Here is a 24,799-nt window from a genome sequence, read left to right as displayed (position 1 = left end):
AGCGGGAGTCCCGGAAAGGGGGCGGGGCTCATAGGGAGAACCGGGACAGACTCCGGCCCCGCCCCCTTCCCAGGCATAACCAATCCCTTCCTCCTCCTTTGCCCGTCTGCCCACCCCGAGGCCTTGTCCGGCCCAATCATAGGCAAGGTCCCCGAGCCCTGCGCGCCACCTCAGACCCCCGCAGCTTGGTCAGGGGAGCTGGGCCTAGCGTTTCTGCTGCTCGCTGGAGCTCTGGAGGCCGCGGACCAGTGTACCCCTTGATGCTGCTGCAGTGGTAGCCGGTGCCCGGCACGGATCTGGCCAAGCGGGCCGCCCGCCCAAACAGTCCCAGTAGTAAGTTAGTGACTTTTTATAGTGACGCTGGACTTGATTAATCTCACCACAGCGCTGCCAGGGGCTATTTTCCCCATATTCCCACAAGTTAGTGACCCGTCCAAGGTCGCACTGCCAGGAGTAGGGGGGACTCCTGATCTGCTTGCCAGTAGCCTTTCCAAGAGATTGCTGAACACTCTAAATGTTTACTCTGTCTTCTTCCACTGGGAGGTGCTACCAGTGTTGTTTTCCGGAAATGCATTTGGGAGCCTGACCACCCTCTTTTCAGTGGCTGTCTTATTAGAAAAGACTCCCAAGGATGGTCCTCAAGATCATTCTCTACTTGTTCTAATCTTCCTTTGAGGTCACCTAGTACCACTCATCCTGTTATATAACCAGAGCTCTGCTCAGTGGTCCCCTAAATCAGTGTACACTTTGACCTCTCACGCTTGGCCTGGAGAACTCTTCCCCTTTTCTCTCCTTTAATTCCACTAATTCATAAAAGCTTAGTCAAATGTCATCTCCATAAACCTATGCCAGAATGCTCCTCACCATCCTCAGTCCTGCAAATTCATCCATGCTGCAACACAACCCCTTGCATGTTGTTATAGTTGATGAATATTGTTCCCCCATAGTTTAAGGGACAGACCTCATTCTACTCACTCCTGAAGCATAAGCGCAGGGCCTACACAGCATAGATGCTCAATGACTGTTTGCTGACTTGCATATGACAGCATGGGGTAAGGCGACAGATCTGGCAGCAGCAGGCAAGGAAGCTGAAAACCAAGACACAGGATGAAGTCCTGGTGTGATGACAGCCTGAACCAGGAAGGTGTAAAAGTAATAGAAGTGGAAAAGGAAAATGTGCGTGAAGTATGTATTTTTTTAAAATATAAAGAACCATACACAGATAAGGCAGTATTATGTAGTGGATGACCAGTTGAGGATAATTCCAAAGTCTCTAAAGCCAGAGATATAGACTAATTGGAACATTTCTGGACTTACTACTCAGTATTGATGTCATGATTTTAAGGGACACTAACATATTTTGCTAATTCCAGAGGCATGACTAGGATGGTGATAAATAGGTCACATAATTGAAGGGGCTGGAGATATTTAACCTGGAAAAGAGAAAATGTTTTTGTGTACATAAGGCTGTTCGCAAATTTTGACAAATTGTCACGTGAAAGAGGGCTGGATTAGATGACGTTCTTTTGTGTAGCTATGGAGGGAAGAACTTGAAAAATGGAGGGAATATACAGGAAGGTGGATTTTTGTTTCTTATGCTATGGGAGTCATCACAGTGAGGAATAATTGAGTGTAGTGAGAGAAAGGTCAAGGATGAAGTTATGTGCACACTTGTCAACTAGAAAATAACTGATCCAAATGGTTTTCTTTCCTACAAATCTACATCAATAAATGACAACTCCCAATGTGGTTTTGTAAATATTCAAGATATTTATGGAGGGTCTACTATACATCAGTTATTGTTCTAGGCGTTGGGGATACAGCTATGAACTGCAAGATGAATCTCCCTAAAGTAAAGCTCTGATTGTTTCGTATTCCTGCTGAAAAACGGTCAAAAGTTTGTGTTAGCTACCAAAGGAAGTTTATTCTGGTGTTACACCCAGATCCTTTTCCATCTGTTCCAACCTGCCTTTCTAGTCTTTTCTCTCCAACTCCCCACTAAACCGGATCTCTACTCACTCACCCTCTACATTTCTCTCAGTCTGGAATACACTCCTCCTACTACTCCACCTCTTCTTGTCCTCAAAGTCCTACTTATCGTTCAGTGCTGTGTTCACATGCCAACACATCGTCAAATTGAAAACAGTATCTTCTGAATACCACTAAAATTGTTCATCCAGCAATTCCCTAAGTATTTATTGAAAACCTGTTGTCTTTCAGGCCACAAGATGCATAAGATACTTTCTCTGTATTTACTGTCCTTCACCATGTACTTTAGAATGATGTGCATATTTTATCTCCCCTACTAAATTGTAAGCTTGAGAGCAGTGTACCTGAGACACACTTCTGAGTGCACATTTCTGAGTACATGCTTCATAAGTAGAAGTTGTCGGTATGTAGAGCAAGCACATAGTACATGCTTTACATTACAGTTGAGGGACAACTGAAAGGCAAGGGAGTCAGCTGAGTGTGGAGACAAAATGGAGACTGAGTCTTCTGAGGACATGCTGAAGGAAGGCAGACCCCCACAGACCTTGCCATCCCTTCAAGTATACCGTGGTATAAAGGTAAAACAGGAAGAATAGCATAATTCTGCCACAGGTCATCAGCAAACTTCGTTGAATCAACACATAGCCAAGATTTTGTATTGGGATCTGTGGATGGAGGTGACAATGATCTGCACCCTCTGGGAGATTTCTGCCAATGCAGATGATGGGATTGGGTTAAGCAGAGGGATTGGATGAACAGGAAAGAAGTGGGCATACTCTCAATCCAGACTGAGGACAGTGTGAGTAGAGGCTGAGATTCCTGTGGAAGATGCTGAGTGGGGCAGGGCAGGAATTCTAGGAAGTGAAGGGGATGGAGATGTTGGAAGAAGAAACTCAAAGAAGTTTTGGGCTAAATCAAGGAATACCTCCTTCTCACAAGCTTTTATTGTGGTCCCACTGAGTCTGTAGTGGGCTGGGTAATGGGAATATAGAGATGAATATAACATCACATGCCCTTTCAGTATGGTACAGGTTTCCCTCAGTGTTTGTAAACACTAGGAAGTTAAGAGTTGAAGAATGAAGCTATGAAAGTAGATGACATTTCCAAGAGGCTGTAGGTGGATGAGAAGGGGCTGAGGGCAGAACCCTAGAGCACAAGTCTCCAAAAGGAAGTAGCTGCAGAAGGGGCAAAACAGTAAAGGCTTTGGGGAAAAGGAAGGTCAGGACAGGGTCAGGTTTTGGATCCCATGTGAAGAAGTGATGAACAGTGTTCAATGCTGGAGTAAGTCAAATAGCATTGAGGTTGTTGGGTTAGGCCAGAGGGACAATGTCAGTGGTATAAGAAAGGAAGGGAAGTAAAAGTTGTAACAGAGCAAGCACATAGTACTTGCATTACATTGCAGTTGAAGGACAAGTGCAAGGTAAGTAAATAGGGCTAAGGGTATAGACCACTATTTCAAATCCCTTGTTTGAAATGTGAGCCCAGTGGATATTCGAAGTGTCTAAAATCAGATTTGGAAGGCTTGCTATATTACTAGTGGTATAAGGACTGAGAAGACTGTTTCAATTTTATTTATCTTGTTCCTATATCACTAAATACAATGTTTTCCATTCTTCAACTGTAGTATGCCAATTTCAGTTCCATATACAGTAAAAATGTGGACCTCTAGAGCATGACACCTTCCAGTGCTTTCCCAAATAACTCCACAGATGTCACACTTTTCCAATAGTGGAAAGAACTAAGTACAGAAAAGTAAAATCTAACAATTCAGAATAATGCAAACAGGAAAGACTTGGTTGACTATATCTTGAATTGCAGATTTATATTGAGGATTTTTATTAATTTCAAGTTACAAACATATTGTAAGACCACATCAAAATGGATTTTAGGAAATAAAAGAAGAAAACAAGGGCTGGCCCATGGCTCACTTGGGAGAGTGTGGTGTGGTGCTGATAACACCAAGGCCACGGGTTCGGATCCCTATATAGGGATGGCCAGCTGGCTCACTTGGGAGAGCGTGGTGCTGACAACACCAAATCAAGGGTGAAGATCCCCTTACTGGTCTTTAAAAAAAAAAAAAAAAAAGAAGTGAAAACTTACAAATTGAATTAATAACATATGTATTAATTTTAATGGCTTGACAGAGAATTACATATCTTTTAAATTAATTTAATCATCTTAATAGGAAACAATTGGAGTTTGTGCTGTATATAGTCTGCAGTCAACTTCAAGGTCTCAGGCACTGACTCCATCAGAAAGACTACTACTTATTTTTACATTTACGGAGGTAAAGTAATTGTGAAGAGTTACAGTAAACAACATATAGGTAAACTAGATAAACTTGGTATAGCACAAAAACAGAATATTTGTTGACAGGATATTTAAAGATCAACTTTCTTTAAAGTACAAACATTTTCCTAGTTCTTCATGATGTGCTAGTTCTTAATGATGAAAACTTTTAAAAAAGTTATGTTACATAAAAATTATGTTGAAAATTCACACCTAGGCTCAGTGGTTCACAAAATAAGATACAAAACATGAGCTTAAAATCATGAAGTAAAACTTTCAGGGAAGAATCAGTTTCAAAGTAAAATACAATGTAGGATAAAATTAGTTTTTATAACTGAAACCACTTTAAAGGTTAAGAGCAGTAGTATAAATAATAATTGTATCACATGCAAGCCTGTAGCATCCTTAGAAAATATTTTGGCTATTTTCACCAACTGGGGCATTTACAAGTAGATACATTTAAACTTAACATATGATGTATTGTTAAATTTTTTTTTTTTTTTCCTGTAGCTGGCAGGTATGGGGATCCAAATGCCTGATCTTGGTGTTATAACACTGTGCTCTAACCAACTGAGCTAACTAGCCAGCTCAATTTTAAGTAATCTTAAATACTTTGTTTATAAAGCTTACTTGACACAGTGTAGTACTGTCTCTCAGGGCCTGGATTGTTTGAGTTCAAAAACCTGCTCTGTCACTTATCAAGAGTATGACCGTGGGCAAATTATTTAATCTCTTTGTTCCTCAATTTCCTCAACTACAAAATGGAGTACAATTCACCTAAGTAGATTGCTGTGAGGATCAAATGAATAGATATAAACCACTCAGAACAGTGCCTGGCACAAGGCAAACACTGCTTCAGTGTTAGATGTTTTTATTATTAAAGGCAAAGAGTAACTTGGGGAAAAATAATTTACTTCCAGAAAACTCAGCAGATTTAACAAGGGTAGAAATAATTCCAGATTTTTTAATTCCAGGCTGTCCCTTTTATTAACATTTATTAGTAGATTTTATATTGTATATATTTCTGGGAACAAGTTTTCAACCAAAGTTTAAAAAAAGTTTTATGGAGATATAATTCACATACAAGATTGCATATTGAAATGTGCAATTTGAATAGTTCTGACATATACGAGGGGTCTACAAAAAGTTTATGGAAAGATTCATATTATCTTTTAATTCTACTTTTCCACCAACTTTTTGAAGTACCCTCATATATACACCCAGGAAATCCTCACTATAATCAAGATACTGAACATATCCACTATCCACAAGTTTCTTCATGCCACTTTGTAATCCCTCCCATCTCTCCCCAAGGCAACCACTGATCTGCTACCTGTCACCACATTTGTCAACAAATGTGTTTAATGTGGTATTTATTAAATATTTGACTGATGGTAGGAGAAAAAGCTAAAGAACATAAAATGGCAGGCTCTATTAATAGAAAAAAATTAAAAAGTAGTTTTTAATGATGAAGGTAATTTAGGGTACTTATGTGAAGAAATTAAAAAGTTACCAATAAAATTTATGAAAAAAATATTTAACTAAGAAATAGTTGATTTGTGATGCTACATAGTAATTCATGGTGTTGCTGACATCATTACATGACTTTCATATTTTCATATTTCATTAAGTTAGTCAATAGGAATTGGTTGGTTGTCTATTTGTGCCAGGGACTAAGAGGATTACCCTGGTGACAGGGAGATCATTTACACTTGTGCTGTTTAAAACATTACTCACTAGCCATATGTGGCTATATAAATCTAGAAATTTAGTTTTCAGTTGCACTAGCCACATTTTAAGTGCTCAAGAGCATGGCTAGTAGCCACGATTTTGGACAGTGCAAATATAGAAATTTCCATTATCACGAAAGTGGTGTCGAACAGAGCTGATTTAGAATACTCTTGAGGTACATTCTCCATGTGGAAGTGAGAAGGGTCTAAGCTGAAGCAATGGCAATGAGGTGGGGAGGAGAGATCTCTCTCAGATACCTAATGTGAGCAAAAGTGAGGAGGGGGAATGTATTTGGGATGCCTTTCAGGTTTCTCTCTACGGTAAATGAGTGAATCATAGTAAATGTAGGAGAAGAAGCAGGATTTGGGAGAAAGGGATGAAATCAGATTTGGACCCAGTGAGTGAGAGACAAACTTGGGACAGACCAATGGTGCTTGGAGGCTGCTGGATCTCAGAATGTGATATGCACAGGGTATGTGGAAGGAACTGCATACTTGGTGGAAGCACCAAGGAAGGAGCAATAGCCATGGATAGGGGCTGGTGCCATGCACTTGGATGAGCACACTCAGGGAAAGGTTGCATGAGATGGTCAGAGGTTAACATCAGAGCCTAGAGAAAACTGGCATAGGACAGGGTTTTCAAATCGCTGGTGGGTCATGAAATCAATAACATAGGTCAAAATGGTCTCCACCTACGATAAAAAATAGTATACAAATATCAATGACCTTTGCACATAATTTGGGAATGGATCTTTCCCTGAAACTTTTTTATGAATGTATTTACATACATACATGTATAGTAGATTGCAAGGTAAAACATATTTCTGGGTTATGTTCCAATTAGTTTGTCATCAATTTATAAAATGAGCACCACAGACTATAAGCTACATGAGAACTGGGATAGTGTCCTTTTTCTCTTCATCATCCAAAATTCTGGCACATAATAGACTTTCAATAAAGACATACTGCATGAAGAAATGAATCAATGGGCCAGAGAAGTAAAAGGCAACCCAGGACAAGAGTGACTCAGAAACCAAAGAATAAGAAAGAAGAGAGAAATAACCCAGTGTCAGATGTCAGTGTTTTGTCAATATTGAGAGCACGGATCACCTTATCTCTACAGTTTCTATGGATTGGCAGCAGCAGAGTCCAGACTGATGTAAATGGGAGCTGAAAAAGTGGAGATGAGACAAATGACAGTGGAGATTGGCATTTGTTTGTTTTGTATTGAAGATGTGAAAGTTCAATATGTACAGAGAAGAGATATATAAGAAAGGCAGGCTCTAGAATTGTGCTGTCCAATAACAGAACCACTAGCCATATATGGCTATTTTAAATAAAAATTAATTAAATAAAAATACAGTTCCTTTATTACACTAGCTCCATCTTAAGTGCTCAATGGCCACATGTGGCTAGAAGCCACCATACAGCAGAGCTGATACAGAACATTTCCTTCATTGCACAAAATTCTACTGGACAGTGCTGCTGTAGAGAAAAGTCTTAACTCGTCATGTCCATGTTGGCTTCAACAAAATAAACCTAGGTTAAATCAGTGTACAGTCCACCCGCCCCCCTCCCCCCATCACTTCCTACCCCAAACATTACCTAAGCACAGCAGAAAAACTATTGGGAAATTATTTTACAATTTATACATGATAGAATCACACTTGGTCTCAGTGGATAAGCGTTAACTCCAGGAAAGGCCAGTGGAGACATCAAGGGTGTTGCTGAACCTCAGCATGTAATCTAGGGGAGTCTAGGCATTATACATATTCATGACATTTTCCTACCAAATCCAACAAAGATCTGAGACAACCAGCAGTAGCTTGTGATTGCTGAGGACTAAATACATAGGGAAAAGGAGCTGTGGAATGGAGTATAAGGATAAGTATTGGAGGGCTGAATAGGAAAGGTTGGAGAATTCAGGCTTGGGTAGAAAGAAGACAGTAGGTAAAATGGAGTCATTACAGTGAAATCCTAGTTCTACAAAATTAAAGTGACTGGTAGAGAACAAATAAATTATGTTTATGACTTCTGTATGCAATTTTCATGGTTTTTGTGTAGTACCTTAATAGCAAAAAGGAATGTGATAGAAGACTGAGGTGTTATTATCCATCATCAGAGCTGTCCACTTAGATACCGTTACTCAGGGTTCCAGTGACTTAGTGGAATGAGAAAAGCCACTTTTGGAATTAAAAAAAATAAAACTTCTAAGTTTATGAAAAAATCTCTTAAATCTCCTTTTTAAAAGGAATATACTTGGCTCTACTTAAAACTTTTTAAAATGTGGTTATTCACAGGGTGAGAGGATGAGAAGAGGCAACTGAGAACTGTAGAATTCTTGGTACATAACAACTCCATCCAAACCTCTGAACTAAGATACAACTAAACTCCTATGGCTTCTAGCAGCATCAGGTCATGTCCCTAGGATGACCCCAGCTATCCCTCTCTCCCCCGCCCTACTAAAATGCCTGCCAACGAAAGCTCAATGCTGTCAGGAAAATTTGTTATTTGTTCTAGTCAACACCTGATGATAAGCTCCTGACCTTACTTTCTCAGAGCATTTACTAAAAAGGGCTTACAATTACAAATCATTCCTTGCCCCTGTAAGAGGTATACGTATCTCCTACAATTCAGGAGTGTTTCTCAAAGACCTGAGAGCCATTCTTTTGAAAGGTAACCAGGCCAGGGCCTGTCTCTCCCATTCTCAGTGGGAGGACAGAACCCTAACTTCGATTACTGCCAGCTAGCAGGCACAGCTAGCCCAATATCATTTACACTGTCCAACTCTTTGTAATTTTTCACTTTTCTGACTACAGAGCTCCTGCTCCCCCTCCTTCCGCTCATTCTCCTTTTAAAATGCTCAATTAGGGGTGGCCAGTTAGCTTAGCTGGTTAGAGGTGGTGTTGATTAACAGCATCGTCCTGGGTTTGATCTCTGTACCGGCCGGCCGCCAAAAAAAAAAACCAAACCAAACCAAACCCAAACACACACAAAAATAAAATGCCCAGTCACCTCTGTACAAGTTGGAATGGAGCTGAGCTTTTCCTCCTTTAATATGTTTAAATATGTTTTCATCCCTTTAACTAATGTCCGGCTGTGTTTATTTTTGACAGGATCCAAAGGGAAGAGGAAGAATTCAGTCCATTTTCCATCTCCATCTCCAGGGTAAACCCTGAGTTGGTTCTGAAGAAGTCAGACCTTTTCTAAAAACAAAACATCCAACCCCGAAGCCCTTCCCCTTAGGCCTCGGCCCTTGCCTTGCCGAGCGACACCCAGAAGTGTCCACCAGGTCGCCCATTCATTGAGTTACGTAATGATACACGAGGTCACTTGAGCACTGAATGCATAAGAGTACTAAGTTAACGCTGACCAAGCTTCTAATTAGCATTCACGGTATAATTAGTGACCCCACCGAAACGACGTTTAGAGGAGGCCTGGCTCAAGAAGAAGTAACGCTGGGGTCGCGGTGATGGCGCCGGCCGGAAGCCTCAAAGAGAGGGATTTACCCATTAGAGCTGTCCACTTAGACGCCGTTATTAAGGGTCCCATTGACTTCACTTGAGTGAGAAAAGCCACTTCTGAGAAATGACTATGCGTCTCAACAGCAGAGTAGGCTCATTCCCATACTCGACTAGCACCGGCAGCTGCTGCTGAAAGTTCACGAGTTCACTTCCGGCGTCGTGCCCGCTTCCCTGGGCGAAGCCGGAAGTAGTTTCCGACAGCGGGCGCCGCAGCGCCGTAAAGGAAGATGGCGGTATTCTTTCTTAGGAGATTTTCTGGTAGTATTTCTACCACTTCCCTACTTACCAGGGACTCCATCACTCGCCCTAGTTTATCTCAGCAGTACACACTTATGTTTTACTTTCATTCCGCCTTGGTGGAGGATGAACAGGAGGCAACGTAAAGCGAGCCTGAGCACTGTGGGGCACCAGTTTGTACGGAAACTGAAGGCCGGGTATGGGCAAGCGTTGAGGAATCCAGACTAGGCTTACGAGAGCGTGGGAGGGCGGGCGCTTTTTGCCCGGTGAAGTATTTCCGCTTCCTCTGGGCCCCGTCGTTTTTGGTTGGACCGGTTTGTTGCAAGGAGGGGGAAGATTGTTTGCAACCTAGGAGCTCTGCGCACGGGAAGGTAAACTGAGGTTAAGGCTGTGAAGGGGGTGCTCTTGCCTGTCTGTGGGATGGCTGGCGGCGGGGACCTTGGATTGCTGAAGAGTGTTGGGTTAGAGATGGAAGGCTCAGATTGTTCGTAGGGTTGAGAAAGAAGAGAAGGTGGGGCGGGGCTGGGGGTTACGTGGTGAATTGCAAAGCCAGGCAGGGGTGGAGTGGGACGGGCGGAAGAGAAGGGGGGATGGAGGAGAGGGTGGAGGCTCAGAGGGAAGTCTGGAAGGCTCTGGTTGGGGAGGGGATGTGTCGAGAGAAGCTGGGACAGGGGAAAGAGTAGGACCTAAAGTCCTGAGGGCTGAGGAAAGAAGGTGAGGAGGGGGTTACTCAGAATGCAGAGGTGTGGGGAGACGGTAGCGTGAAGTCTTTGGGAGGCTGAGGGATTGGAAGGGGCTGGTGGCCGAGGTTCTGATGCTAACATGACCATATACTTGGCCTTTGTTTCCCCCGAAGCTCCCCAGAGACGTTCGTCCTGCAGCCTCTACTCGGGCCCAGCCTTCTCTCTCCAGCTGACACAACAGCCTGGAGGCGTCTGCCTCCACCCTCCCGAATGGTGCTCCTCTTCGCAGGCCTCGGCCCAGGATCCAGGCCCCCTTTGCCCCCTACCTCGGAGCTGTTGCTCCAGATCTCTCTTGGTGGACTCCCCCTGGAGCAGAGGGAAAAACTTTTGCACAGACAAGGTTTTAGCTCTAGGAACCCCACTGACAACTTGAATCTCAGCCTATAATAGAGTGTGTGAGGTTCTTCCTGTGCTCCCTTTCCCATTCTTTTGAGAAGAGAAACCCTTCTCCTTACCATCTAGAGCCCAGGAAGCCCCAAGCTGGGGCCCTGTTCCCAGCATGTCTGTCCTCTCTTGTGCATAGGGCTCTGCCCTCTCCCTGTCAGCATGGCTGAGCTCAGACAGGTTTCAGGGGGGCGGGAGACCCCACAGGGGGAGCTGCGGCCTGAGGTTGTAGAGAATGAAGTCCCTAGGAGCCCAGTTGCAGAGGAGCCCGGAGGTGGAAGCAGCAGCAGTGAGGTCAAATTGTCCCCAAGAGAGGAGGAAGAACTGGATCCTAGAATACAGGTGAGAAGACTGAATGGGGAGAGAAAGAGAGCTCAGATTCCAGCCTTCCTGAAGAGTTGTCAGGTGAATGAGGGCTTAGATTATTCTCTTCCAAGTGTACTATGGCAGGAATGGAAAACAAGTTTGGCAACAAATCATTGCAATATCGTGTGATAAATGCCAAATGAGTTGTGTGTTGGTGGAAATGTGGAGAAAAGTCTGGCCTGAGTAACGAAGTGCCAGTTTGAGAGCATATGCAGGTGGTACACTTTAGGTCAGTGGAAGGTAGAACTGTTATGCTTCCAAATAAGCAGACTGGCTGCTAGCTCAGAGATGCTGTGTGAGTGGGAGGTGAAAGGAAGTGACTGAGATTGGGAGACAATATTGAGGCTGGGTGAGGGAATCTTTTCCCCTTTTCCACCTTCTCATCGTTGCCTTCCAGGAAAGTTCGTATCTCTAAATGGGAGCACCTTTCAGGTGTTATAAAGGTGGCATCAGGTTTAGGCCTATAAGAAAATCCCATGTGTTCAAGGATTTGTATCAGTCGTGGTCAGTCCTTAGTAATACACCTTCTGTGCTCTCAGATGGTGGGTTTACCAAAGAAATGGAAGAGCAGTTTATTACCTTGGAATATTTACAGTCTAGGTGGTAGGACAGGCAGATCTTTGTGTAGACCTTGGGGAGGTGGGTGAGGAAGACTAACATCGTGTGGAGAAGATGTGTGGCTAGCTGAAGCTGGGTTGCAGTGTTTCAGGGCAGTGGCTGAGAAGGGCTTCATGGGGAAGCTGCTTGGGCAGGTGACTGCCAGGATGCTCCTGTACGTTTGGGGCCCGAGTCTGCCATTAGGTCCAGTTGCATCTCCAAAATTCTATTGTTGTGGAAGTGACTCACCCCTCTACAGGTGAGCAAGAGCATCTCCAGGCTTGAATTCCTGGGCTTCTCTGTCAATAAACCTTTATTGGATTACTTCAGTGAGTTGAGAAGAAATCAAAGCTGGTCCTGGCATCTTTCCAGCCTTCTTTGTGTGGGTTCCCAGGATATGTATGTGTGAGAGCTCCTCTCTGACTGTGTTCAGGCTTACAATGAAGCAGTGGTGAGTCATTCGTTTCTAGTATAAGTCAGTAGTTTACTTATGCTGTGCCTCATGGACTTTGCATTGAAAATAGCTCAATTTCTGTTGCTAATTTTACAGATTTGTCATCCACTGAGGAAATAAGTTATAATGAAGAAAGCCTTGGGCTGAGATTCAAGCAACCTCCAGCCCCATGATTTGTGATTTTTTATGGAAATTACTTAACCTCTCTGAGTCTCAGTTTCTTTATCTGTAAAGCGAGGGGTTGGTCTAGCAAGTCATTCTCACTCTGCTCTGACACGGATCTACGATTCTTTTCTTTCACAAACTGTTGCTTGTTCCTTGGTGAAAGTTTGTAGGTAGCACTTTCAGAAAGAGATATCTCTGTTCCTTGGAGAGGAGGCTCTGTGTAATGCGCTTCATATACTTCCCTGAAGAATTCCTTGCTCTGCTCCAGAGGATACTTCTCTGGAGAAGAATTCACTGAGGTCTCTTTGCTCAGCCTCTCCTGCTCCTGTGTATTTTTCCATTGTTCACATTGCCAGAGGTGGTAGTATGAAGAGTTGCACTTCACTGTACAGTAAGGTAGCTGCTAGCTGAATGTGGATACTTAAAATCAGTTAAAACTTTCCAGCCAGCTGCCAAAAAAAAAAAGAAAAATCAGTTGAAACTAAATAAAATTAAAAGTGCAGTTCCTTAGGTATTGTACTGACAGTGCAGAAATAGAATATTTCTGTCATCACAGACAGTTGTATCAGATGAGCTCTGTAAGGGTTGGAGTATACTGAGAAGGCATAAGATTCACTTTGCCCCCAGCGAGCTTGCGGTGTTACTGGCGTAGGTGGGGTAAACCAGACTCTAGTCTTTCTTGCTAAAATGTGCGGCATGTTGTGCAACATTGTGGTTTTCATAGGGAGGAAAGGTCTTGTAGTGGCCTCCCTCATTTGATGACACAGGCATGGCTAGGCCAGTGCAGGGAGGGATATAGTGTCTTCTTGCCATATGAGAGCCACCCTTCGCAGAGGAGGCCAGCAGCATTTTGCCCTTCCTTGTTTGGGCTCCTCTTGTGGCTAAGAACAAGATTGGGGCATGTGTCTTTTGGGGCTATTTTTAGTGCTGACAGTGCACCAGACCATATTGCCTGATAATGTGTTTCAGTGCTTTAAATGGCTGTTTATTTCTTTCTTTTTTTTTTTTTTTTGTCATTTTTTCGTGACCGGCACTCAGCCAGTGAGTGCACCGGTCATTCCTATATAGGATCCGAACCCGCGGCGGGAGCGTCGCCGCGCTCCCAGCGCAGCACTCTACCGAGTGCGCCACGGGCTCGGCCTATTTCTTTGGATTCTCAATGCTTTTGGTGGGTCTCTACCAATACATCCATCAAAATCCACAAGAGAGCTTTAAAAACACCCTTTCTAGACCCTCACCAGATATGTGGATTCTATTGGTCTGGGTGGGATGACAGATGATTTGCAGAGCTGAGTCCACTGGGCTAGGGATATCCCAAAGTCAGGGGCCCTGTTTTGTTATTTTCTGAAGCTCCCAGAAATGGATGACCTAGGTGAGGATCTCTCTGATGTGGTGGTGGGGTTCCTTGGCAGGCAGGGAGCTAAAAAGCTCATTCTCTGGTGGGATCCCTCTGGAAGTTGAAAGGACAGCTGGTTTCTACCTGGAGTGTGCTATTTCTCCCAGAGCAGGCCACTGATTGTGTCTCCATGTCATGATCTCAGCGGAGTTCTCCAAGTCCTCCAGGCTGGTCCTTGGCTTTCTGAGAGAGGATCCCTTTGGAGGAAAGGAGGAAAGGTGGATGGTGCTGGGATGGGCCTGGGTCTATGTCCTTGTGACTTTCTCAGCCTCTTTTGTGATGAGCACATCTTTCCTCAGATATGTGGATACACTCACTTACCTCCTGCTCTCCAGACTCTTCAGGGTGACTTTGCAACCTCTGTGTCCTCATCTGGAAGTATTGGTTTATTTCGCACAGGACAGGCATCACCCTGGCCCCACTTACTGACCGTCAAGTTGTCATCCTGACCCCACTTACTGACCATTGAGTTTTGATGTTCCACACTAGATGGGGCGGGAGCATCTGTAGTGTGAGTGCCCATGGCTTTGACTCAGTGTCTTGGTATACCAGGAATGTGCCCAGTGTGCTCCGGGAAGGTCACACTCCTTGCTGGCTGCTGGCTCACTGATTAGTTGAGGCATGCTGACTCAGATTTTCTTCTGCCCAAATTCCATTTCAGCCGAGTGCCATGAGTCCTTGGTGGAGCAAATCAAATGGAATGTGTCCCTGACTGGCCAAAACAGTGCCCTGGGTGCTGGATGGTTTCCCACTCAGCATTGTCCTGGGTGTATTCCAGCTGGGCTGTTCTTTGCTATCTCCCCTGCTTACATGCCCTCCAGGCTGCTCTGCTCCCCAGGCATCTCCTTGTCCTGTTAGAAGGAGCCTTATGACTTCGAGGGGCAGATCTTATCAACAGATAGCTTGTTTAATGCTGGAGGTGCTGCTGGGGTGCTAGTTTCATACAGAAGGGTATTTGCTGCTCCTGCCACTTGCCAGTAACAAGAACCCTTGTTCTTTATCCAGTGGGGACAACTTATGCTGAGCCATTTGCTCCTTTTACTATTTTGTTGGAGGCTGGGAGTAGGGGACTGGGAGAACTTTGGGCCATGGAACTGAGTGGGGATTGGTCTTGACCTTGGTTCATCCATGTTATGTCACAGGGTGGCCTTTTCTTGCCTCTTCTTCTCCTCTGGATTCAATGTTTATTGCATTTGTGAGGCCTGTCCTTTTCCAACCCAGGCTGTGGTTTTGCTAGGTTATAATACTCCTGTCTTTTCTGAGACATCCATCCAGGGATGTCCTCAATCCCAGGATTGAGGTCACAAGGGCAGGAAAGCAAGATCAAAGATTGGGTCCTGAATCTGGACTCAACTGTTTAATTTCCTGCCTCATTGTTTCTCACGTATCAAATGTGAATGAACTGAGAAAAAGAATATTCCAGCAGGAGATGCTGAAAGGACTGGTCATCTCCTTCTTTCCCAGATAGCTTGAAACCTCCTGTGGGCCAAGTTAAGCTGTAAGAAGCTGTGCCCACAGGGAGAGATGTTGCCTCTCACCCTGACAGAAATTGCCTTTTGAGGGCACTTTGGGGTGATCTCATCAGCTGATAGTGATGTCCCTGTTAGGAAGGCGCTGTGAAACATGGAGCTCTCTGTGTCTGGTGGTGTTGGTGCTGCTTCCAGGCCTCCTCTTGGGTTCTCTGAGCCATATCGGATGGATGCCTTTTGTTCCAACCTGTTTGTTATTTTATGGACACTGGGTTGTGTGACTAATTAGGTTCCCCATGTATACCAACTTCTAAACCTCAATACAGGAGCCACATGCCACTGTCTAAGTTGAGATGTGCTCTGCGGGACAAATACATGTGGATTTTGAAGACTTAGTTTAAAAGAAAAAAAAGAGTAAGAGTGGTCAATATTTTTTGTTGATTACATGTTGAAATGATAATATTTTGGATATATTGGGTTACATGTAATGTATTATTATAATTTTACCTGTTTTTTTTACCTTTTTAAAATGTGGCTGCTAGTAAATTAAAATTTCCATGTGCTGTTTATGTTATATTTCTGTTGGACAGCTCTGTTTGAGAAAGTTTAGAGGCAAATTTGTGGCCTTCCTGAGGCAGGGTATACATGGTTGTAGGTGTGCACATTTTCATATCCTTGTTCCTGGTTCCACTGTAGGTTTCTACCTTTGTATTCCTCCTTTTACTATAATTAATGCTGGTTTCCTGTATTCTTACTTGCTAACGCATATCTTTTCAGGATCAGGGTAGGGGGAGTATTGAAATAAAAGGAATAAAATGATATTGTGCATGCCAGCCTGATGCCCTCACTGGGTTGCTGGAAGGGCTGAGCGAAGTGAGTGGGAGCAGCATCACAGCCATATGAATGGAAAGTGTTGGCAGTGTCACTGCCAAGTGCAGGTCATATCTGTGCAGTAGGCAGACACTGGGCTGGGTCCTGCTGGCCTGTCCAGAGGCTGTGAGGCACTTGGAGGCGGATTCCATAGGTGAGTACCAGGCATTTCCTTGGTGCAGACCAGCATTGCTCCTCAGCAGTGTCTTCAGCTTGCCAGGGGCTCTGGAAATTTGTGTTTTATTGGGTAGGGGAAGATGACTGTAAGCCAGCACCCATCCAGGCTCTCTGCCACTTCATGGAAAGCCCTGGGGTGGTTCCATTGCTTCTTTCTTCAGCCTGAGGGCCAGTGAGGCACTCAAACTAGCATGTCTAGTGACTTCTCCCTGAGACCCTCCCTCCCACAGGATGAGCTGCATGGGGACCTGGGGGTCATCGTCACTCATTGCCCAACCAGGCTGAGAGGCTTTTTGGACTCTACACTCTTCCTTGATCTTGACTGTAATCATCTACCAAGCCCTTGTGATTCTGTGTTCTGCATTTCCTTGGAATCTGCCTTCTCCTTTCCCACCTGGAATATTGAATATAGATTTCACATTTGTCTCCCTGGCTCCTCCAAGCTGTCCTTACATCTCTCAGATCCGCCTTTCTAAACCACAGTCTAGGTGGCAACAGGCTTTTAGGAGCTCCTTTGGCCATGAGGAAAAGGCCTGGTATCTCCTCCCGGTGCCTCACCTGCCAACTTGTCTGCCCAGGGCAGCTGCTTCCCTTGGTCCCCTGGCTACCCACCCTTCACTGGTGCTTTTCTGTGAGTCTTTCAGGGTCTGGCTAGAGAGCAAGTACTCCAGGCATTCTGTCCTGGCTTCCTACTGCCCATGTAAATGACCCTGCCACCCAGAGGGCACCACACCCATTCCTCACAGAACTCCATGTACTGCTGAGGACCTATAGCTTACTTGCGGGGCTTATTTACTGGCTGTGAGCTGCCACCTCTCTCTGTTGTGAATTCTTAGGTCTCACAGTACTGAGAGGTGATAAATATTCAGTAAACGGGTGCTAACTGAGTAGCCTTGCCCTGGCCCAGGGGGTTGTCCTCTCTCTCTCTGGGGAAGAGCTCCAAGGAGACTACCCCCAGTGTGAGGAAGTAGTGAGATCTGATGGAGAGTGAGGCATCTCTGCCATTTGCCTGTGACAGATTCTGAATCTTGATTTCCTCATTCTTAAAATGGGTGTTTTATTACCCAACGCAAGGTGGAGTTGTGAGGATTAAATGACATAGTGTGTATTAGGTCTCTGACAAGGAGACATTCGACAGTCACCTCCTCCATTTCTTTTCCCTTTCCCGAGCATCTCACCTTCTGTCCTTGGTCAGGTGGGGCTTTCTCTCTGTACATTGCTCCTGCCCTGCACAGTTCAACTAGGCTTCTTCCTTTCACTGCTCTAACTCAATACCCCTCTCTGTGACAGGAGGAGCTGGAGCATCTGAACCAGGCCAGTGAGGAGATCAACCAGGTGGAACTGCAGCTGGATGTGAGTGGTCCTCCTTCTCATGCCCTTGAGCTGGTCCACGGGGTTCTCTCCATCTGTCTCTTTCCCAGACAGTGGAAAAGGGTAGGGCCTGTATGAAAGGCTGGGGCTCTCATACTCGCCTTCCCTCTGCCTGTCCCATTGCCAGGAGGCCAGGACCACTTATCGGAGGATCCTGCAGGAGTCGGCGAGGAAGCTCAACACCCAAGGTTCACACTTGGGAAGCTGCATTGAGAAGGCTCGGCCCTACTATGAGGCTCGGCGGCTGGCTAAGGAGGTATGGCCGGCTGACCTGTGTTTGGGGAGGACGCAAAGTGCGCAGAGCTTGTTCCTGGACTGTTCTCTGGGCCATACCTTGCTCTGCTATGAACCAGCTCTGTGGACTGAGGAAGTTTTTACTGTTGCAGGCCCTGGGCTCATGGTCTAAAAAATGGTGGCGGGATGGATGCAGGAGGCTGGTCCAGAAAATTTAGTTCAGTCCTGCTAACGTTTAAATGTCTTGTAAGAAATCAGGGTTTAGGGTATATTAGATTGTCAGTTCTAACATCCTACTATTTTCATCTTTTCCATTTTTTCTCTTTCCTTTGGTTCATGTCTCTTTTCCCCACATCTCTTCTTTGCTTATCTCCCCCCCCCCAATCCCCTCCTTTTATTCTTCACCTACCCTTTTTTTCTTTACACAAGTAATGTGTGTTCACCATTGGAAGACTAATAAAAACTAGAAGAAAACCTAAATTGTCCTAAATTCTGCTGTGCACATGAGTCATGGTTTGTTTTAATCCCATGATTTGTTTTAATCTGGTATGGTAAGGTGATAGACATGGGGTCAAGTTCCTTGAAAGAAGAGTTTATTCCCAAGAGGAGGGAACATGTCATGCCATGCAAGCCTACATGGGCGAGCACCAGGGTCCATCAGGAGGCAGGAGAAGTAGGACAAAGCATCGCCCAGAGCCTTTATTGTGGTTTTCATGGGAAAGAATGGGTGAGGCAGGGTAGACAAGTTTGAGTAATTTTAGATAGTTTGAATAATAAGTAAGTTAGTAAGTTTGGATAGTTTGAATAATTTTGGCAGGCTCTGGGCCATGGGGGTGGTCTCCAGTTGTCTAGTACCAGGCCCTGAGGTGATTTAGGGCAGGGCAAATATTGGCTTGGGCGGTGTTAGATAAAGGAGGTAGTTGGGTATCTGGGCTTTGGATTGGTTGGTTTGCATATGAAAGGTATACTTACAGGGGAGTTTACTATCTCTAGGAATTAGCTAGTCCTCGGAGGGGCAATTTCTCCTTGGCCAGCAAGGCCCGCAAGATGTCAAAGCATCATAAAATATAGAAAATAAAAAATATGATTAACATAGCACGGATAACCATGTTGTTGTTGTTGTTATTTTAAATAACATTTTTGTATATATCCTGCCAAAATGAGACTACACAGTATCTACTGTGTTTTTTGTGTGTGCGTATGTGGCTGGCTGGTATGAGGATCTGAATTATGTGCTATTTTTGTTCCTTTATTCTACTTAGTGTTATGACATAGTTCCATGTCAACCAATATATATCCATGCCATCATTTTTAAGGACGGATTAATATTTCCTTATGTTAGAGTGCCTATATTTGTTTAACCAGTTCCCTGTAACTGAAATCTTAGGTTTGTTTCTAGTTTTTTGCTTGGTTAGAATGGCTGTGACGAATATTTCTGAGCGCTTGTTTGATAATTTCCTTCAGCTTACCCACTGGATGTGGAATGGATGGTCTTTGGTCTCAGGAGCATACTTTCTGTAAGACTTCGTCCATGTTGTTAACCTCCTTCCAATTAAAATGGTTCAGATTTTCCTTTGTTCTCTCTAGGGCAAAAGGCCATCAGTCTTTGAGAGTACTGGATTTCACACACCCAACCTCCACTGGCAATATTATTCTTTTAAATATTTATTACTACATTTATTTTTTCTCCTAGTCTATATTCTTATGAGACATTCTTTATAGAATATTGCTTCCTTGGCATTTATCCTTAGTGTACTTTGGGAAATGAAGATAACGTTGCAAATGGGCCTTCCTGTTTCTCTTGTCCTCACTCCCATGATGGGTCTCCATGGGCTTTTGGGGTTACCTCAGGGCATCTGGGGCTCTCTGCCCTGATGGCTCTCTCTCCCCCAGGCCCAGCAGGAGACCCAGAAGGCAGCACTGCGGTACGAGCGGGCTGTGAGCATGCACAATGCTGCTCGGGAGATGGTGTTTGTGGCAGAGCAGGGCGTCATGGCTGACAAAAACCGACTGGACCCCACGTGGCAGGAGATGCTCAACCATGCTACCTGCAAGGTGAGCCGGGCAGTGTGGCAAATTCCCATCACTGGTTCCTTTGCTATCCTTTTCATCAGTTCGCCGCCTCATTCCTTCCTCTCTCTTCCCTCAGCTTTGATTCTCTTTCAGGCAAAACCTTTTCCTAGCTCTCTGCCCTTTTGACCTCCACTGCTTTCCATATTTCCCTCTGACTTAGAATGTCATCTTTGGCTCTTCTCGAACCTTTGCCTCCAGGTGTGGGTATAGCAGAAACAGTTCATTCCTGGTGGGTGTTCTGCATTCACCATTTACATTTTGTTATGTTTAGCTATGTGGCTCTTCTCTTTGTTTTTCAAAATGTTCTCCCTTTCCTGTTTTTGGGCTCTGGCAGTATACCTTGATTTTTGAATGATAAATTATGTCATTTCCAAGATCCTGAGAGGGGCCAGGGAGCAGGAGGATCCCTGGCATTGACTCAGTCTGCCACCTTCAGCTTATCCAGGGCAAGTGTCACTCCTGGGGGGTGGTTTTGTCTTGTGATTCTTCCTGTGCTCCTCACACAGAGCACACACTCTGTTTCTACTCTGGAGCTCACGCAAATGAAAGTACAGAGCACTGAGGAAGGGGTTGTTGAAGCTATGTGAGGCAGGGCGTTAAGTGATAGTGGGTGCCTGCAAGGTTGGATGGGGCTCCTGTGTGCATCTTCCCAGGATGTGGCACAGTCAGCCCACTGGTCCTGGTAGATGAGGTGGCCGGAGCCCTGATCTCCTCCCTACTCAGATGTAACAACTCTGGCCTGTGCATGCATGAGGTGTGGAAACCTGGAGAACCCAGTTCCCCACACAGGGACTTCTCCAGTGTTCTAACCCCTAGCCACTGACAACTGAGGCCTCCCCAGGACAATGCTGCTGCAGATGTGTGATGTGCTTATAGACAGATGTTCCCTCAGTGCTTACAAGTGGTTGAGGGCCTCTAGTACCTCTTTCCTGGCAGTGGCAAAGCCAAGTGGCAGGTGGTGGAGGTGATAATAGACAAGAGCATGGGGAAGAGGTGGCTGTAGAGGCAAATGTTTGAAGACCAGGAGGTCGGGCAGCAGGTCCAGAAGATATGGAAAGAAGCTCTCTTGAGGCTCATGGGCCCACTGTTCTCTGTGTCTATGGCTCTGCAGACAGTCAGGGGTTTGCATAGGATGTTTCTGTTCAGTTTCCCTCTAGGGCAGCGCTCAGATTGGCAGCCTGGGGCAGATGCCAGGGACTGAACTGTGGGTTCCAGCTAAGTCATGTATGTCCTCCACCCCACCTTGGTCAGGTGAATGAGGCAGAGGAGGAGCGGCTACGAGGTGAGCGGGAGCATCAGCGGGTGACGCAGCTGTGCCAACAGGCTGAGGCTCGAGTCCAGGCCCTGCAGAAGACTCTCCGGCGGGCCATCGGCAAGAGCCGCCCCTACTTCGAGCTCAAGGCCCAGTTCAGCCAGATTCTGGAGGTAGCTGAGTGGGAGAAGGGGAAGAACAATGAGCATGCATGGAAAGTGAGGGCAGGTAGAGGGGATACTGGTCTGCTTCTCGGGGCCATCCTGGTGGAGTGGGCAGGATGAGGCCTCTGTCAGACCAGTCAGTGGTGAGGATGGGTGGTAGCATGTATGCTCATTAAGACCCTACAGTTGGGGGCTGGTGGTGGCAGAGAATGTAGCTGAAGAAGAAAGATAAGCAAGAGAAAAAGAGAACTGGTAAAACCCGGGGGATGGGGAAGAACTAGCCAGATGAGGAAGGGGAACAACGGGAGAGGAGGAAGAGGGACTGGTGGGGATGAAGGCCTGGAAGGCAGGCTGTAGAAGGTGGGGCTCAGGTTAGCAGCAGGGTAGGATTAGTGGAAAAGACAACTAGAGGAGCAGAGTGGATGGGAGAAGGGTATTGCAGCTCTGTGGTGGGAGCTGAGTGCAGCCAGCCAGACTGGGAAGGCCTGCGGGGACCTCAGTGCAGAGTGCTGAGGGGGACAGAAAGATATCCCATGGGTCATCTCATTCTTTTCCTCTGCAGGAGCACAAGGCCAAAGTGACAGAACTGGAGCAGCAGGTGGCCCAGGCTAAGACCCGCTACTCAGTCGCCCTGCGTAACCTGGAGCAGATCAGCGAGCAGATTCATGCACGGCGCAGGGGCCTGCCTCCCCACACCCCAGGCCCACGGCGTTCCTCCCCCGTAGGGGCTGAAGCGGGGCCAGAGGGCATAGAGGATGGGGACAGTGGGATTGAGGGGGCTGAGGGTGGGGGGCTGGAGGAGGGCAGCAGCCTGGGACCTGGCCCTGCCCCTGACACGGACACGCTGAGCCTGCTGAGCCTGCGCACTGTGGCCTCTGACCTACAGAAGTGTGACTCGGTGGAGCACCTGCGGGGTCTTTCAGACCATGCCAGTCTGGACGGCCAAGAGCTGGGACCCCGGAGTGGTGGGCGCCGGGGCAGTGATGGTGGGGTCCGTGGGGGTCGCCACCAGCGCAGTGTCAGTCTGTAGCCCAGTAACCAGGGCTGTTGGCTCGACTCTCCACCGTGGGTCAGTCAGGGCCCACAGACTTCTCCCAGTCCTCTGGGGTCCTGTTGTCCCTGAGGTCCCCTTCTCCAGTGCTTTTCTGGGAGTGGTCAGCTGTGTCTGAGTCCTCTGTGTCTGCCCTGGCTTTCTCATAGTCTCTGCCTCTCTCCTCTCCCCTCAAGAGGCAGTTCTCTCTTTGCCTTATCCATTTGGAAGGCTTGCTCTCTGGAAAGGCTTGCTCTCTCTGGCATTCTCATCTTCCTCTCCTCGTGCTGGTTCCTCTCAGTCTGTCCCATACCCTTTGCTTTCCTCTTTCTGTCTGACCTCCCTCCTTCCATCTGCTTTTCCCCTCAGGGAACTTGGTCTAGAAGGCACAGGGAAACTCAGAGAAAATGGGTAATGGGCTTGAGTGAACAGATGGACAGGTTCCCCTCCTGTTGGTCCCTGGCCTGCCCACTTTCCCAAGGCAACTCTCAAGGGTGCCCTAGGTATGCTGCTGAGCCCTTCTGGCAGCCCTGTGCCCCTGTCCTGTCCTAGCCACCTGTGTGTAACTTGTAAGAAGAACTGCGTGCCTCTGGAAGACACCACCCTTCCCTTCAGCACTCCCCTTCATGGTCTGAGCCTCTGCTTCTGTATCTCAAGGCAGAAGTTGCAGGATGCCAGTGTTAGGGAGGGGAACTCAATCTTATTGTCAACATAGGTCTCCTGTGTGCATGGCTTTTCCCCAGCTGGACTGGGTCCTTAACATTGCCAAGGTGCTAGTGGGTCCCTAACAGGGTTCATGTGGTGCAGAGATGTGAGGAGGTCCTGAAGGCCAAGGCCTCTGCCAGTCCTGCCACCTTACACTCTTGCTTTGGAGTTGGGTTTATTTTTCTGGGTAAAGGATGCTGAACCAAATCTCAGCACCCTCTTGCAGGGTGGGGTTAGGGAATTTGGTGCTCAATTGCTCTCCCTTGCTCTTCCCCAAATTAAACAGTACCTACTCCAGGATTCTTCATGGAATGCTCAAGCTTGGCTGCCAAGCCTCTTACCTCCACTGGTGCAGGGGAGGAGTTATCCTGATGTGAGGGGTCCTACCCTCCGCAGGGAGCAGCTCCAGGTGCCTGGCAGTGATGCCAGGTGGTGGGGTTGGGGGGAAGCCACACCAGATCTGGGGTCTTGAGAGAGACAGGACATCCCGGGAGGGAAGAAGGCCTAGGCCTGTGCACTGCTGCAAGTGATTGGGGAAGGAGTGAGCCTCTGCACAGGTGTCTATCTTCAGGTCAAGGGAGGGTGGTCACAATGAGAACCTCTAGGTTTGAGGTGGCCGTGGGTGGAAAGGAGAAAGGGAGGAGTGTGTGTGTGTGCATGTGCTGGTGTGTGTGGGGTAAATGGTCTGCCCTGTTTTTATTTAAATAAAGTAGTTTATGTAACAGTAATGTTTACTGTCCTTGATGGAGGAAGGAAAAGGGGCGGAGATGGGGGGGTGCAATGAGGGGCCCTTTAGATGGGATGATCAGAAAAAAGAGGTGAAGGACCAGCTGGAGTGAGCCAGGCTATGGGAGGAGAGGAAGAAAGGAGTGCGTGCTCTTGGGGTGGTATGAGGCTTCATGGCCAGGGTGGTCATGCACAGGGCAAGTGTAGATAAGCCAGAGGATTTGGTGCCCTGTGGGGCTGTGCTGTGTGAGGTGATGGGTGCCAGTGGAGTACTTGGCACCGAGAGGCATGCAGGGTGGAGTGTATGCTGTTAGAACCAACAGATGAGGGTGCCAGAGGGGTAGGATCTTGTATGTGTCTGGACATGAGCTTGAAGGAAAGGGAGGAATAAAAGTAGGGAAGCTGGATTCATGAAATAAAGTTTCAGACAATGACTTTTGACCACTGCAGTGTTTAGGACATATAAGTTACCCATTGTGTATTTGAAACAAATTTAACATAGATAAAAGGTGTCTCCCAAGTTGAGGGTCTTGACTAGTTGAGGAGTGGCAGGGGTTGAATGCATTTGGACTCACTGGTGAGAGATGCCTGTGAAACTTCTGATGGAATCAGGTCGGGGAGGGATATGAACTTCAGATTCCTTGGAGGTGAACAGCAAAAGGCTTTGGCCTGAGCCCCACCTGCAGTAGGCCAGCATTTAGAGCTGGGTTGAGGAGAGGGGTAAGCCAAGGGAAGGAGAAGATGTTGCCTGGTTGGAGGGTTGACCGTGGAGGACCAGGAGGGGCCAAGAATTGGAAGGACACAAGCAAAGCAGTGACCCCGGTGACTTTACATGCCAAAGGGACCATCAGGGA

The 24,799-nt window shown here is 46.4% G+C and overlaps 1 protein-coding gene across 1 annotated transcript; it reads left to right on the top strand.

Annotated features, from left to right (window-relative positions):
- The first annotated feature begins 10,062 nt into the window (after positions 1-10,062).
- SH3BP5L (SH3 binding domain protein 5 like) lies at positions 10,063-23,947 on the top strand. The gene is made up of 7 exons (XM_063092669.1): positions 10,063-10,140; positions 10,626-11,238; positions 17,681-17,743; positions 17,889-18,017; positions 19,889-20,050; positions 21,320-21,493; positions 22,047-23,947. The coding sequence occupies exons 2-7, from the start codon at positions 11,059-11,061 to the stop codon at positions 22,512-22,514; spliced, it is 1,176 nt and encodes a 391-aa protein (XP_062948739.1). The 5' UTR covers positions 10,063-10,140; positions 10,626-11,058; the 3' UTR covers positions 22,515-23,947.
- Positions 23,948-24,799: the final 852 nt, after the last annotated feature.

The sequence above is a fragment of the Cynocephalus volans genome, chromosome 4 (assembly GCF_027409185.1).
Source record: "Cynocephalus volans isolate mCynVol1 chromosome 4, mCynVol1.pri, whole genome shotgun sequence".
Taxonomy (NCBI): Eukaryota; Metazoa; Chordata; class Mammalia; order Dermoptera; family Cynocephalidae; genus Cynocephalus; species Cynocephalus volans.
This window is presented reverse-complemented; position numbering and strand designations above follow the sequence as displayed.

Excerpts from the sequence above, each read along its gene's own strand:
- SH3BP5L (XM_063092669.1), top strand. The coding sequence starts at position 11,059 with ATGGCTGAGCTCAGACAGGTTTCAGGGGGGCGGGAGACCCCACAGGGG. Across the intron at positions 17,744-17,888 it reads AGGTGGAACTGCAGCTGGAT|GAGGCCAGGACCACTTATCG; the intron begins GTGAGTGGTCCT and ends TCCCATTGCCAG. Across the intron at positions 21,494-22,046 it reads AGTTCAGCCAGATTCTGGAG|GAGCACAAGGCCAAAGTGAC; the intron begins GTAGCTGAGTGG and ends TTTCCTCTGCAG.